Below are 14,329 nucleotides of genomic sequence, written 5' to 3' on the forward strand. Positions count from 1 at the left end.
ACTTCATGTTATTTTATGTTTGTTGGTGGGAATCTTTTTACGTGGAGAAGCAAGAAGCAGAAGGTGGTAGCACTTTCCAGTGCCAAAGCAAAATTCTGTGGAATGGCAAAAGGGCTTTGTGAACTGCTCTGGATCAAGAGACTACTTATTGAACTAGACTTCACCTTTACTTCAGAAATGGATCTCTTTTGTGACAACAAAGCTGCTATTGCAATATCTCACCACCTAGTCCAACATGACTGTACGCATGTGGAAGTGGGTTGACATTTTATCAAGGAAATCCTGGAAGCAAAAATAATTCGATTTCTGTTTGTGAAGCCCAAAGACCAACTAGCAGTCATACTCACAAAGACGGTATCAAGCAAAGAGTTTCACAACTCACTCAACAAGTTGTGCATCAGAGACTTGCATGCATCAACTTGAAGGGGAGTGTTGGCGTGAGCTCTTGGAAATCAACTTAGGAAAGATATAGTTGTGGATGTAAATATAGAATCATCCTCTTTTGCTGTGATATTTGCATTACCAAAGATAGGATTGCAAGTTTTCCTATTCAATTGTATTCTCTCAAATGTAAAAAAAAATATGGGGGAGGAAATAAAATGTTGCAGAATTGACAAAAACTGCATGTGTTGTGCAAATGCTTTGGCATTAATGTATTATGCTTTTGCCTTACAAACTTCAGTATAGACCAAGTCCAAGGGCATTTTAGGCACGCCATATCTTGAGGTAAACCTTGATTGCACCTTTTAGAACATTGCTTATATTGAAGTAGATGAGGGAGAAGACAAGATTGAGCAAAATGAGACTCGTTTTTCTCCTTTCTTTGTGTATTGCTTTCAACATTTATTGGATAAAAAGGTTATACGGTTAGCCAATTCAGTGGGAAAGAAGTTTTGCTTGGGTGGTGGTAAAATCAAGGCTAGGAAGGGGCAAGGTGCACTAGCTAATTTGCAGTGCACCATCAACTATGATGGAAAGGGTTTGAAACTAGGTTTTCTTAGGTTGCATTTTGTTTGGGGGGTGGGCAGTTGTGGTTTGGGTTGTCTTTTTCTTTTTAATTTTCTTTTTTCAAAGAAATCTTTTCCTCTCTTGCTTGTATTCTTTTTTTCTTATAATATATCTTCTTTTATTGTCTAAAACTAAAACAAAAAATGATGAAGCATATTGTAGCTTGGATGTTGACACTAGTGTCAAGAAGCTTGGTTGACAGTTTGGCTTTTGTTTTCTCATTTTCTATGTGTATGTTTATATATGTATATTATAATTAGATGCTCATGTTGTATATTTGTTTGAGTGATTTTTGATTTAACATTATGTTTTTCTCTCCTCTCTCTCTCTCTCTCTCTCTCTCTCTCTCTTTTAAATAATTTTTTTTGTTTCCTTGTCATTGTGAGCTTTATTTAGGCATGCGACAGTTTGAACACTTGATTTTCTTCTATGAGGACTCTGCCATATGAGCTAATGTACTTTCCTGAAGTAGCAAATTTTCAGGTTTATAATGTTGAAAATTAAGAAAAAAGTAACACATAATGCATTTTGACATTTGTTTTATATTGTCAGTAGAATCTTAAAAGCCTTGCTGATTGTTATCAAAATCCTGATCTAGATTGTATGATCCTACGATCCAGAATTGCCTAATTGACCCAGATCATATGATGAATCGGAATGAAGTAGGATCTCAGTAGGATCATATCGGAGTCATTAGGATTGTAGGATCAGGATCTTACTTGGGATCCTACCAATCCTACTTGTGCAACATAATATAGATTTTTCCTGTGTGGGATTTTAAAGGAAAATGCCAAATCTATATTTTTATCAGCACAAATACTTTACTTTTGCAATAGACACAAAATTTGGTCAACTTGGCCCAAATGCATCAAAATTAAGGAAAAATAATGAAGCATCTCCTGGGATTTGTTTGTTCCAAGTCAAGAGAGTTGCTGAGCATCTCCTTAAAACTCACTTCCTTTGAAATTGGACTTTTTCTGAGAGCTTGGAGGGTTCTTGATCAGCCAACTGCAGGTTTTCTATCAGCAGGCTGGGACTATTCCTTCTTCCAGCAGCAGCAGCGACCAGCTGAGAGCTTTGAGATCAATAGAGAGCTTCACTAACCAGGGAGTTGTATAGTCAGGTTTCTTCCACTTCTTTTCTCATATCATCGACAAGTGAGAGACCTATATTTTTTCCCAAAGCAGAGAACAGAAAACTTTCTTTTCTTCTTCTTTTCTTTTTTACTAACAAAAACACTCTTCTTCCCCAACAAAAAAGATTTTCTTTTCCTTATTTTCTTCCTCTTCCTCCTCTCTTTCCTTCTTCTTATGGTCTGATGACAGAGCCACAGAAGCAGAGCGATTTACAGCAGTTCATTGAATTAAGATTAGCAATTTCTTCTTTATTTCTTGCTTTTCTTTTTAATTATGATTATTGAATAAACAATCTAGCAAGTATCCTCTTGGCAGTGCGCTTTGCTGTTCATACTATTCAGATTTTTTTTTTCAATTGTCAAAATTGTTGAAGAAAAAACCTGCTAGCAGAATAACTACATCTTGATGCTTGTTCTTAAACTTACTACCAAAATTTTAGGCTTATTTTATTGAGGGTTATTATAAAATGCTAAATACATAAAATTTTAATTTATTTTACATTGTAAGTAGAATCTTACGATCATTGATCTGATCCTAAAATGCCAGTACATAAATTTTTAGTTTATAGTATGATATATACACTTAATAATAAAAGAACAACATGTACTTCATTAACATTTTTTACCAAATGTTCAAGTGACCTTAGTTTCTCATGAACAATTGTTACCAATAGTTTTAGTAGCCTTGGTTTCTCATAGAAAACCAAACAAGATAGTCATGGATACTCGGTGATCTTTGGTATGAAAACAACAAATTGCCCTGGGATCACTGTGGCGATCCCATTTGGTTACCAAAGATTCCCTTAATGTTTTACGCCTTTTGCTAGGTTTCGGTTGGCCATAACTGCTGTCTGGACTCATTTTAGAAAATCATGTGGCATGTGCTTGTCATGTTACTTGCGGATGATCTTGGAGGTTTAGGATTACAAGTTTATGTGGGAAATTATGGATGGGACTATAGGATTTTGCAAGTTTCAGCGTTTTATATGCAGTATTCCATCGGTTTTAAGAGAAAAATTGGATTTAGTAATTTCCAGGGAGTGCCTGGCTCTTAATCTTATTTTATTTTTGTTCCCTTTTGATTATACTATTTCTTTTCTATCCTTTATTCTGCTGGAATTTAATTTAAAGAAAATAAAATCTTGGCTACATCATTAGGGCAGTAGATTCAAGTCTTACTGCTGCTGTTGTAATTGCTAATATGTTTGTTATACATCATTGGTGCTGTTAGCTGGTTCAAAAAAGAAAAACAGAGAGAGAGATTTTATTTAGAAATTTATGCTTTCATTTCAGTAGCTACATAAAATTTGTCAATCTGGTTGCAGGGAAATTGAAAGGGATAGCATTTATTAAGGATCCTGATGGCTATTACATTGAAATCTTTGATCTTAAAACGATAGGAACAATAACTGCTGGTGCCGCTTGAGATAATTATGATACGAACTTCAGGTAGCCTTTAATTGTACCTTATTCTTGTTTTTATTTTATTTTTATTTTTAATGTTAACCTATTCAGGTAGCCTTTAATTGTACCTTATTCTTGTTTTTTTATTTTATTTTTATTTTTAATGTTAACCTATCTTTTTTTTTTTATTAATTTTTTTGGCTTGGGATATTTTCCTTTACATTTTCTATTAATTCAACAATTCAGGATTTTCGGCTGAATTTTTTGATTGTAGCTTCCTGATCAAAATCTATTGTAATAAAGTTCAACCTTAGTGAATTTCTGGGTCCAAAATGTTAGTTCCCATGAAAAACTTTCCCTAGGTTTGGATCTTTGAATGAATGTGGGAAAGTAAAGGAAGATTTTAAAAATAGCGAGGAAAAGATTTTATTTTAGGCAATTTTTTTAGCCTTTTTTTGGGAGATCCTAATGGAGCCTTGTTGTATATTACAAGAATATTTTTTCCAAAGATATAAAGTCTGGACAGATACTATCAAATTCTCTATCTTTGTATTTCATAGATTTACAAAGGTACCGTACAAATTTATATAGAGAGATTAACAATCCTTTCCTTGGTTATACAGATTTTATGGCTATAATCATGCTAAAAATCATGATACAGATTTTAGTAATCTCATAATCATGATTAATCCCTTGATGGAAGGGACTTTGCAGTTATGACTATTCCTATAATCTCTCTGATTGGTTTATTCTTATAATCTCCGATTTGTTTCTTAATTGACAACTCACGTCAACACTCGCCCTCAAATGGAAGCATCCAACTCTTCAATGCGCAACTTGTCTAGTGAGTTGTAGAAATTTTTGCTTGATACGGCCTTTGTAAGAATATCTGCTAGTGGGTCTTTGGACTTTTGGAATGGAAACCAAATTATTTTAGCTTCTGGATTTTCTTTGATAAAGTGTCTGTCCACCTCCACGTGTTTGGTACGATCATGCTGGATAGGATTGTGAGCAATGGCGATAGTTGCCTTGTTATCGCAAAAGAGGTCCATCTCGGAGGTAGGAGCAAACCCAATTTCAATTAGAAGTCTTTTGAGCCACAAGAGTTCACTGAGTCCCTTAGTCATTCCACGAAATTCTGCTTCGGCACTTGACAAAGCCACCACCTTATGCTTCTTACTTCTCTTTGTAACAAGATTTCCCCCGACAAACATGAAGTAACCTGAGGTAGATCTTCTGTTTGTGGCATTTACTGCCCAATTTGCGTCTGTATAATTATTAATTCTGAGATGGTTATTTTTCGAAAACATAAGCCCTTCTTCCGAAGAGGATTTTAAGTATTGTAAAATCCGGATCACTGCTTCCATATGATCCTTGTTAGGTTGGTGCATGAATTGACTTACTACACTTACTGCATAGGCAATATCTGGACGGGTATGTGAGAGGTAAATAAGTTTACCAACTAATCTTTGATACCTTCCTTTGTCCGTTGGCATTTGACTTGGATATTCACTGAGCTTGTGGTTTTGAATGATTGGAGTGTCTGCTGGCTTACAATCCAACATTCCAACCTCAGCTAGAAAATCTAACACATATTTTCGTTGGGAAAGAAATATACCTTGCTTTGATCTAGCAACCTCAGGAAATATTTAAGTCCTAGATTTTTCATCTTGAACTCGGTTGCCAATTGTTTCTGAAGCTTAGCGATTTCCTTCGTATCATCCCCTGTGATGATTATATCATCGACATATACAATTAAAGCTGTTGCCTTGCTCTGCTAGTGCTTTAGAAATAATGTATGGTCTGCGTTACTTTGGCAGAAGCCATACTTCTTCATTGCTAGACTAAGTTTTAGTTCATACAATGTTCGCTGCAGTTTGCATTCAACTCCAGCTTTTGAAGATGCCGTGTAACCTAGAGGAATGCGTTCTTTACATCAAACTGACGCAGTGGCCAGCCCAAGTTGGTTGTGAGAGATAATAGGACCTTGAATGTGTTTAACTTGGCTACCGGCGAAAATGGTTCTTGATAATCTACATCATATGTTTGAGTGTATCCCTTTGCTACCAGCCTCGCTTTGTATCATTCTATAGATCCATCTGCCTTGTGTTTGACAGAGAAGACCCACTTGCACCTGACTTTTTTCTTTCCTTTGGGCGATGGAACCAAGGTCCATGTTTGATTCTTTAGTAGTGCCTCCATTTATTCCTCTATTGCCCGAGTCCACTTAGGATTTGTTAATGCTTCCTGAACTGTAATGGGAATATGACATGTGGAAAACTCATGTGCGAATGTATTGAGATGTTCAGGTAGCTTTTCGGTGGAGACATAGTCGGCAATTGGATACCTCGACCTTCGTCAATGTCTTGAGAGTATCTGTTTGGTGGTTTGCCACGATTATACTTGATATACCCAATAGAAGTATTGATGTTATTCATAAATGAGAGCGTAGTGGAATTGCTTACCTCGGGAATATTCTCAGGAGATGGGTTTGCAGGCACTGAGAGATGGGGGGATTTTGGTCGTCTCTTGATGGTGTGGGCTCAATTGCTGGAGGCCCTCTAGATTCAGAGGATATGTTCGGCCTTGAAGATTTATCTGTTGATTCCTCGCTAATTATTGGTGTGTCATTCCGATCTTCAAGCCAGTCAAAACTCGGCCAATTCAACTCTTCATCCAGTGTCTCCCTCTGAAGGAAAGAATTGGATGTCGAAGAAGGATAGAACAGTTTGGACTCCGTAAAGGTGACATCCATAGTCACATAGGTACGCTTGGTAGCAGGGTCATAGTAGTAGCCTTTTTGATGTGCAACATAGCCCAAGAAGAGGCACCGAAGAGCACATGGGTCACGTTTGGTGCGCTGGTTCTTAGGGAGGTGCACATACGCGACACACCCAAATATGTGAAGAGGGAGCATGAATGCTGTAGGTAGGGAGATTGAGGCTGACAAGGATTAGAGTGGGGTTTTAAAATTTAAGATTTTTTATGGAAGTCAGTTGATTAAATGTACGATAGTGGTAACAACATCGGGCCAATGTTGTGTGGGGACATGAGCGCCTAAGAGGAGAGCCCGTGCAATTTCAATTAGATGCTGAGTCTTCCATTCAACGACCCCATTTTGCTGAGGGGTCTGGGGACATGATGTCTCATGGATAAGACTATGATGTTGAAAATAGGAATGAAAGTGGTGATTAACATATTCACCACCATTGTCGGAGCGGAGGATTCGGATCTGAGTAGAAAACTGAGTCTGAATCATAACATGAAATGACTGAAAAACACGAAACACTTCATCCTTATGTTTCATCAAATATAGCCAGGTTATTCGAGTGTAGTCATAAAAAAATATCACAAACCAACATACACCAGAGACGATGGATACAAGCGAGGGTCCCCATACATCAGAATGAATTAAAGCAAATGGTGTATTACTTTCATTCATGCTTAATGGATAAGTAGCACGATGACTTTTGGCTAAAATGCAAGTATCGCATTTAAATTCAGAAATATCCACGTTGGAGAATACATCAGGAAGTAAATGCTATAAGTAACCAAATGACGGATGTCCCAAACGACGATGCAATAGCCAAACCTATTGAGCTTTGGAACTAGGTGAAGAAGACATGTGATGCACACAACCCAAACTGAAATCTTCCATGTAGTACAATCCCCTCTTTTTAGAACCATGTCCAATGATCTCCTTGGTGAGAATATCTTAAAGAAGACAAAAATCGGGATAAATTAGTACCACACAATTTATATCTATAGTAACTTGGCTAATAGATAATAACTTGTGGGATAAAGAGGGAACAAGTAGAGTGTTGGATAAATGAAGAGAGGGTGATAGGGTCATAGATCTGGCCCCTGTGATAGGTGAGACCATTCCATTAGCATTCGCAATCTTGGTGTGCCTTGGAGATGAGCGGTGGTAGAAATCTGCAAGATCAAAAGTGATATGATCCGTGGACCAAAAGTGGAGGAACCAAGCACCACGGTTCACATCGTGGCGATGACTGAGTAAGGCATTCCAACGTTACCTGGATCCGCAAGAGAATAGACTTGAAAGGTATCGCAACCATCAAAGTAGGTGGTAGCAACAGAATCCCAAACCAATTTGGCTGTGGGAAATCTAATGAAATTGCCGATTAATGCCGGATCCATGGAGTTGATCAGCTAGCCTTTGACAATGGCGTTGTTAGTGCACCACTTGTGGAAGGAGAGTCGGTTGGAGATGGTGGAGGTAACTTGCCATTGATGTGGCCCAACTTGTCTTTGCCGGAGATGTACATCTCAACAACTTGGGACCATAAAGCATAGATGGAATTATCCAACTTGATGCCAATTGAGACGGTCGCAGGTTCAGGAGGCATGGTTGAGGCATGAGCTTTGGACAAAGCTTCAGCCATCTTGGTGGTAAATAATTTAGAGAGGAGCGTATTAGGATTGGTGGTTTCGTCGGAATTTCGTCGTCGTCTCCCATATGAGAAGGGATTGGGTTGAAGGAGGCTATGGGCTAGGGGTCTACGTGAACCAAGAGCCAGATATCGTGTGGCTCTGATACCATGTCAAATTCTCTATCTTTGTATTTCATAGATTTACAAAGGTATTGTACAAATATAAATAAAGAGATTAACAACCCTATCCTTGGCTATACAAATTTTATGGCTATAGTCATGCTAAAAATTATGATACAGATTTTAGGAATCATAATCATGGTTAATCCCTTGATGGAAGGGATTTTGCAGTTATGACTATTCCATCTCTCTACTTGGTTTATTCTTATAATCTCTCTGCTTTGTTTCTTAATTGACAACTCACGCCAATAGATACATCCATGTTGATGAGATGATTTTTCATTTTTTACGTGAGAAAAGTTGCTTATTTGTTTTGCCCAAGAATGAATACTGCTATAATTTTTGTAAGAAACACTTCATTTTGATTGTGTGCCATGCTATGTAGTTGAATCAATGCATAATAATACAAAGGAAAATCTACCTATCCTACCCATGCTATGTAGTTGAATCAATCCATGCTTATTTTGAGTTCTTATGATGAACTCTATAACATTCCAATTGAAGTTTGGAAATGCTTGGGTGATAACGGAATTATATGGTTAACTAATTTATTTAATACAATTGTAAAAACTAAAAAAATGCCAGATGAATGGAGGAAAAACACTTTAATACCTATATACAAAAATAAAGGAGATATTCAAAATTGTAATAACTATCGTGGAATTAAACTTATGAGTCATACGATGAAACTATGGGAAAGGGTAGTTGAACAAAGATTAAGATCAGAAACGAAGATCTCAGTAAATCAATTTGGTTTTATGCCTGGGAGATCTACCACAGAAGCTATTTATCTTTTAAGAAGATTAATGGAAAAGTTTAGGGAAAAGAAGAGGGACTTGCATATGATATTTATTGACCTTGAGAAAGCATGATAGGATACCTAGGGAAGTTTTATGGTGGGTTTTAGAAAAAAAAGGGTATATGTTTTAGGTATACCAATGTCATTAAGGATATGTACGATGAAGTAATGACTAGTGTAAGGACTATAGATGGAGAAACTAGAGAATTTCCATTTACCATAAGTGTACATCAAGGATCTGCTTTGAGTCCTTATCTTTTTGCTTTAGTGATGAACCAATTGACTAGGAGTATGCAAAAGAAGGTTCCATGATGTATGTTGTTTGTAGATGATATTGTATTAATTGACAAAATTAGGGACAGAGTAGAGGTTGAGTTAAAATTATGGAGAGAAGCTTTGGAATCTAGAGGCTTTAGGATAAGTTGAAAAAAAATAGAATATATGAAATGTAAGTTTAGTTATGATAGGAGGAATATTGGAGACAAAGTTAAACTTGATGATGAAGAAATAAATAATACTTGTAAATTTCGATACCTTGGATCTATTATGCAAGCTGAAGGAGAAATTGAAGATGATGTAATGCATAGAGTTAAAGCAGGTTAGGTAAAATGGAGAAATGCTTCAAGTGTGCTATGTGATCGTAGAATACCCTTAAAATTGAAAGGGAAGTTTTATAGGACAGCTATAAGACCAGCTATGCTATATGGATCGGAATGTTGGGCGACGAAGAAACATAATATCCAAAAAGTAAAAATTGCCGAGATGATAATGCTTAGATGGATGAGTGGTATAACATTGAAAGATAAATTCAGGAATGAACATATTCGTGGTAAGTTAGGTGTAGCTTCTATAGAAGATAAGATAAGGGAGGGACGACTCAAATGGTATGGACACTTGCAACGTAGGCTAGATAGTGCACTTGTGAGGAAGAGTGACTTAGTTATTGTGGGGGGCAGTAGAAGGGGTAGGGATAGACCTAAAATAACTTGGAAGGAGATAGTGAGTAAGGATTTAATATCCTTGAATCTATCAAAAGAAATGGTCCATAATCGCATAAATTGGTGGAAAATGATTCATATAGCTGACCCCACTTAGTGGGACTAAGGCTTGGTTTTGTTTTTGTTGTTGTTGTTTATGATGAACTCTATTTCTGTCACGAAACCTACCCAAACCATTGTTTTTCTCTTGCTGTTGCTCCATAGCTGTGATAGATCATGAATCAAGAGGCTGGCTTAATCCAGATCGAAGGGGTAAGGCTTCTGATCTGATATTGGATAGAGTATGGAAGTTCCTCAATATGTTCATCCTTGAACACGACAATGTGCGTAATAGGTGGGTGAGGTTGTCGTCAGTCGGTGTAAGTGGTTTGTTGAAGGGTTTTTGGCATCTCTTGGCCCTTGGTAGTTAAGGTGGGGTTTTCTTTTTCCAAAACTTTTGTGCTGGAAGTGTGAGATATTGGATTGGGATTGGGAAGTTTTTGGAATTAAGACATGGTTGGAAAGAAAAGTGGTTTACGGTTTTTGTTACCGGAGAGGCTAAAGATGGTGGATGGTTTTGGTTTGGGGAAGAATTCAGTGCATTGGTTGATCCTCTCTTCTTGGTGAATCGGCGATGGTGGCGAAGGAGTTGGAAAGAAAAATCGTTATCTGTTTGTGGAGACAAATCATGTCGGTGAAAAAGGAGCATTATTGTGTTTGATGTGAGAGGAAATTGCAAGTGGAAGGGATTTCGTTGCTGGGAGCAAACAAGCTTCAGCCTCCCGCGGGTGAGGTAGCTAGGGTTTGGACTGGAGTTGCGTGGGGTTCAGAGGCAGCTAGGGTTTCCTTTGGGGAAGACAGGATGATGAGTGCTGTGGGCCTAGGCCTCTGGTAATTGTTTTGGACCTGGGCTGTATTCAAAATCTCTACCTCCTTCAAGCAATAGAATGAGAATGGTGGCAAAAAAGAGAGCAGTGGCCAGGCCACCAAGGTCCACATTTTTTAACTGCTATATGTGTGCATGCATGTGTGTTTTCTGAATACCATGTTTTCACAGGCCCAGACCAAATTTCTTGGCAACTCGGGTGAGCTTAGCTCCTCCTTGCTTTGAAATAAATATATTATTCTACTAGTATTGTATAAGAAGCAAAAGCGAAGTGTGAAGAAATTGTCCAACTCATTGGTAAATCTATTGGCAAACATTAATTTAGAGATGTTGCCAAACATTTACTGCAGAAATTAAAATTGGCAAAAAGGAATCCAGAAGAGAGCAATTGTAGAAAAGGAATGATTGTGTTAAACAAATATATGGGTCGAGACCTTAACAATTCCCACTGAGAGAATCAAATATTGATCCTCAAGAATTTCACCGTGCTTGATCTCATTTTATTAGGACTCCAGTTTTGGAAATGATGAAAAATGAAGGAAGAGAATAATATCCCTACTACCGGCATGGAATGCATTAAAGATGGCCTGTACTGCTGTATTTCAAGCATGCACTTCTAATCATGTAGGTTTAATTGGACTTTAATCATAGAATAAACTATTTCTCCAGCCGTTGGTTATCCAGATTGCAAAATTTGTATGAAGGTGGTTCTGTTAAAATTTATATTGTCAAGAAATGCTTCTATTTACGGGGTGTGGAAGAGGCTAATGTGCCGCATGGATTCTAAAATGGCTGATTTTTATTGGTTTTAATGCAGGATTGTCCAATACAAATGCAGGAAAATTTGGGATGCAGTTTTTAAATGCTTATGGATTTCCATCTGCTATTTAGTAGGGGGGTCTGCCTGGGTCGATATAGGTATTTCTTCTCTTTTAATGCTTGCGAGATTCTCGAGCTACTTTGAACCGATGAATGTAGTGGAATTAAACTAAAAAAAAAATGTTGTTTATTCTATTGCCCCAGTAACTAATGTATCTTATTGTTTCAATTTTTTTTTTTTAAATTTTAAAAAATAGAAATTATGAACGTGATCAATAGATTATGCTTGCTGTAGGATTGGTGGGTAAGAAGTAAAAACAATTTTAAATTTGTGGAAGTTCAATCGATGAAATTCCAAAAGGTCAAGTTCCATGAATTTAATAATAAATAAGCATAAAATCAGAGGCGACTAAAATATCTGAGCAATGAAAATCGTCAAATGAAACCAATGCTGATTTGAAGGAGGAAAAAATAAAAGCCAAGTACTAATGAAATTTAAAACTGGCAATAGTATTTAGAATGTATGATTCAATATTACAATCCAAAAAATTTCAGATAGCTGTGCTTGTGGGCTTTGTGTTGTAGTTCAGAGAACTGTTTTCCGGAAAACTCAAGCTACTCTCAAGCACCGAAGACATTGGTCATAAATACAATTGGGGCGCACGTGGGGATGACAAATTGGTGATCGCCAAAAAAAGTATATAAAATATTTTTAAACGTTTTATTTTGACGTGTTTTACGTTTGCATCACCTGAACAGCGTCGCTGATTTGTGGATCCATCAAACTCCTCCCCGGTCCCTCCACTTAGAGAGCTTTGCGCTACAAGTTATTATTATTATTATTATTATTATTATTATTATCATCAGTGGAAATTGTGCGTGGAGCATGAGAAGAATTTGTCTTGCTCTATCCTCGTGGTCTGACGCAACCACTGCTCTAAACACCTTGAGCCAAAAGGCAAAAGCTGCAGTCGAATATGTTTGTTTAATTTATTTTTAAGTGTTATACAGCGCATCCATGTAAGCATTTTCATTCCGATAGCATTTACTTTTTTCAGATATTATGTTTTTTTATCGTTTAACATTCCGATCCATATAACATAATTGGTCTTATAGATGTCCTATAAAATTTTTTTTTTTTTAATTTTAAGAGTATTTTACAGTCATAAAGTACATTTTAAATATTTCTCCATTTTGCTTAACTTGCTTTAATTCTATGCATTACATCTTCATTTTTTCCTCGAGCTTGCATGAAGGTATCGAAATTTACAACTATAAATTATTTCTTTTTTATCAAGCTTAACCTTGCCTTCAATATTTCTCCTCCTATTATTCATATTACATTTCATATATTCTGTCTTATTTTTACTTGTCATAAAACCTCTGGATTGTAAAACTTCTCTCTATAATTCTAACTTAACCTTTGTCCCATTCGTAGTTTCATAAATTAATATAATATCATCTGCAAACAATACACACCATGAAACCTTCTTTTGAATACTCTTAGTTAGTTGATCCATCAATAAAGTAAAAAGATAAGGGCTCAAAAGCAAAGATCCTTGATGTACACCTATAATAATATATATTAGTTATTAGTGAAACATAATTCAATTCTAAAATGAAGAAGAAAAATCATCTATTAATTTAAATTAATATTAAAATAAAAAATACTAATTTATTTAATAATATTATTTTAACATAAATTAATTTAATAACCATATGTTAATAAAAAAATAATATCATATTATATTTACTTGATAAAAATATTTAAATTTTAATTAAATATAACAGTTAACATAATTATTAATTAAAAGTTAATCATGCATTATTTTATTATGTATTATAACTTATTAACGATTAATAAAACATAATTAAATTCTAGAATGAATAAAAGAACCATTTATAAATTTAAATTAATATTAAATAAACTATTTTTTTTAATTTAGTTATTAATATGATTTCTAACATAAATTAATGTCATAATCATATATTATAAATATATACTAAAAACATGATTATAGTTAATTAATAAATGATATTATATTAAATTTTAATTATAAAATTAATATAATTATCATTTAAAATTTAATTATATAAATATAAATATCTTTACTTAAAATATATTTAAAAATACATATTAGTTATTGTAATTCAATTTTGGATTAGACAAGAACTGCTTTTTTGACTTAAATTAACATTAAATAAATTAATATTTTAAATTTAATTAATAGTATTATTTTTATCATAATATGATGGTAATATGTTATAAATGTATATTAATAATAAGATTATTATTAATTAAAAATAATAATTTTATATTATTTTTAATAGTAAATATTATATTTTAATTAGAAATAATTAAAATATTTATTTGTGAAATTGTTAATTAAAAAATATTAATATTTGTAATTAAAAATATGTTTAAAAAAAATTATATAGTACACTGTAATAAAGGTAAGTATTCAAATACCACTTATTTTAAATACAACCAAACACAACTTATAACCAACATGTTTTCAGTTTTGTACGTATTATCAGCACTTATTAAATTCAACACTTTTTCTGAAAAACACTTCTGTTTAAATGGTTTAATTAAAAAAATCCCTTAGTCGTGATTGGATACTCATTCTCGACATTAAATTTTTATTTGTGGTGTGGTAGAGGCAAATATTGAGTTTGTGACACAGAGTATTTCATTTCTCATCTCATATTCTTTCTTCCATACTG

The 14,329-nt window shown here is 34.9% G+C and overlaps 1 protein-coding gene across 8 annotated transcripts in view; it reads left to right on the top strand.

Annotated features, from left to right (window-relative positions):
- LOC131148659 (lactoylglutathione lyase) overlaps window positions 1-12,744 on the top strand; it is a 50,202-nt gene extending 37,458 nt beyond the window's left edge. For 2 of the 8 annotated variants that reach the window (XR_009135047.1, XR_009135044.1), the window contains exons 8-10: window positions 3,469-3,592; window positions 11,601-11,701; window positions 12,188-12,744. Coding sequence is in view for 2 of the 8 variants with exons in the window: in XM_058098523.1 (XP_057954506.1) it covers window positions 3,469-3,569 (101 nt within the window). In the remaining 6 variants the exon portion in view is untranslated. Of the gene's footprint in view, window positions 1-3,468; window positions 3,593-11,600; window positions 11,832-12,187 lie in introns of those variants that run through there. The other 6 variants (XR_009135049.1, XR_009135045.1, XR_009135048.1 and 3 more) reach the window with 3 other exon arrangements.
- The last annotated feature ends 1,585 nt before the right edge of the window (window positions 12,745-14,329 follow it).

Source organism: Malania oleifera, chromosome 2 (genome assembly GCF_029873635.1).
Source record: "Malania oleifera isolate guangnan ecotype guangnan chromosome 2, ASM2987363v1, whole genome shotgun sequence".
Taxonomy (NCBI): domain Eukaryota; kingdom Viridiplantae; phylum Streptophyta; class Magnoliopsida; order Santalales; family Ximeniaceae; genus Malania; species Malania oleifera.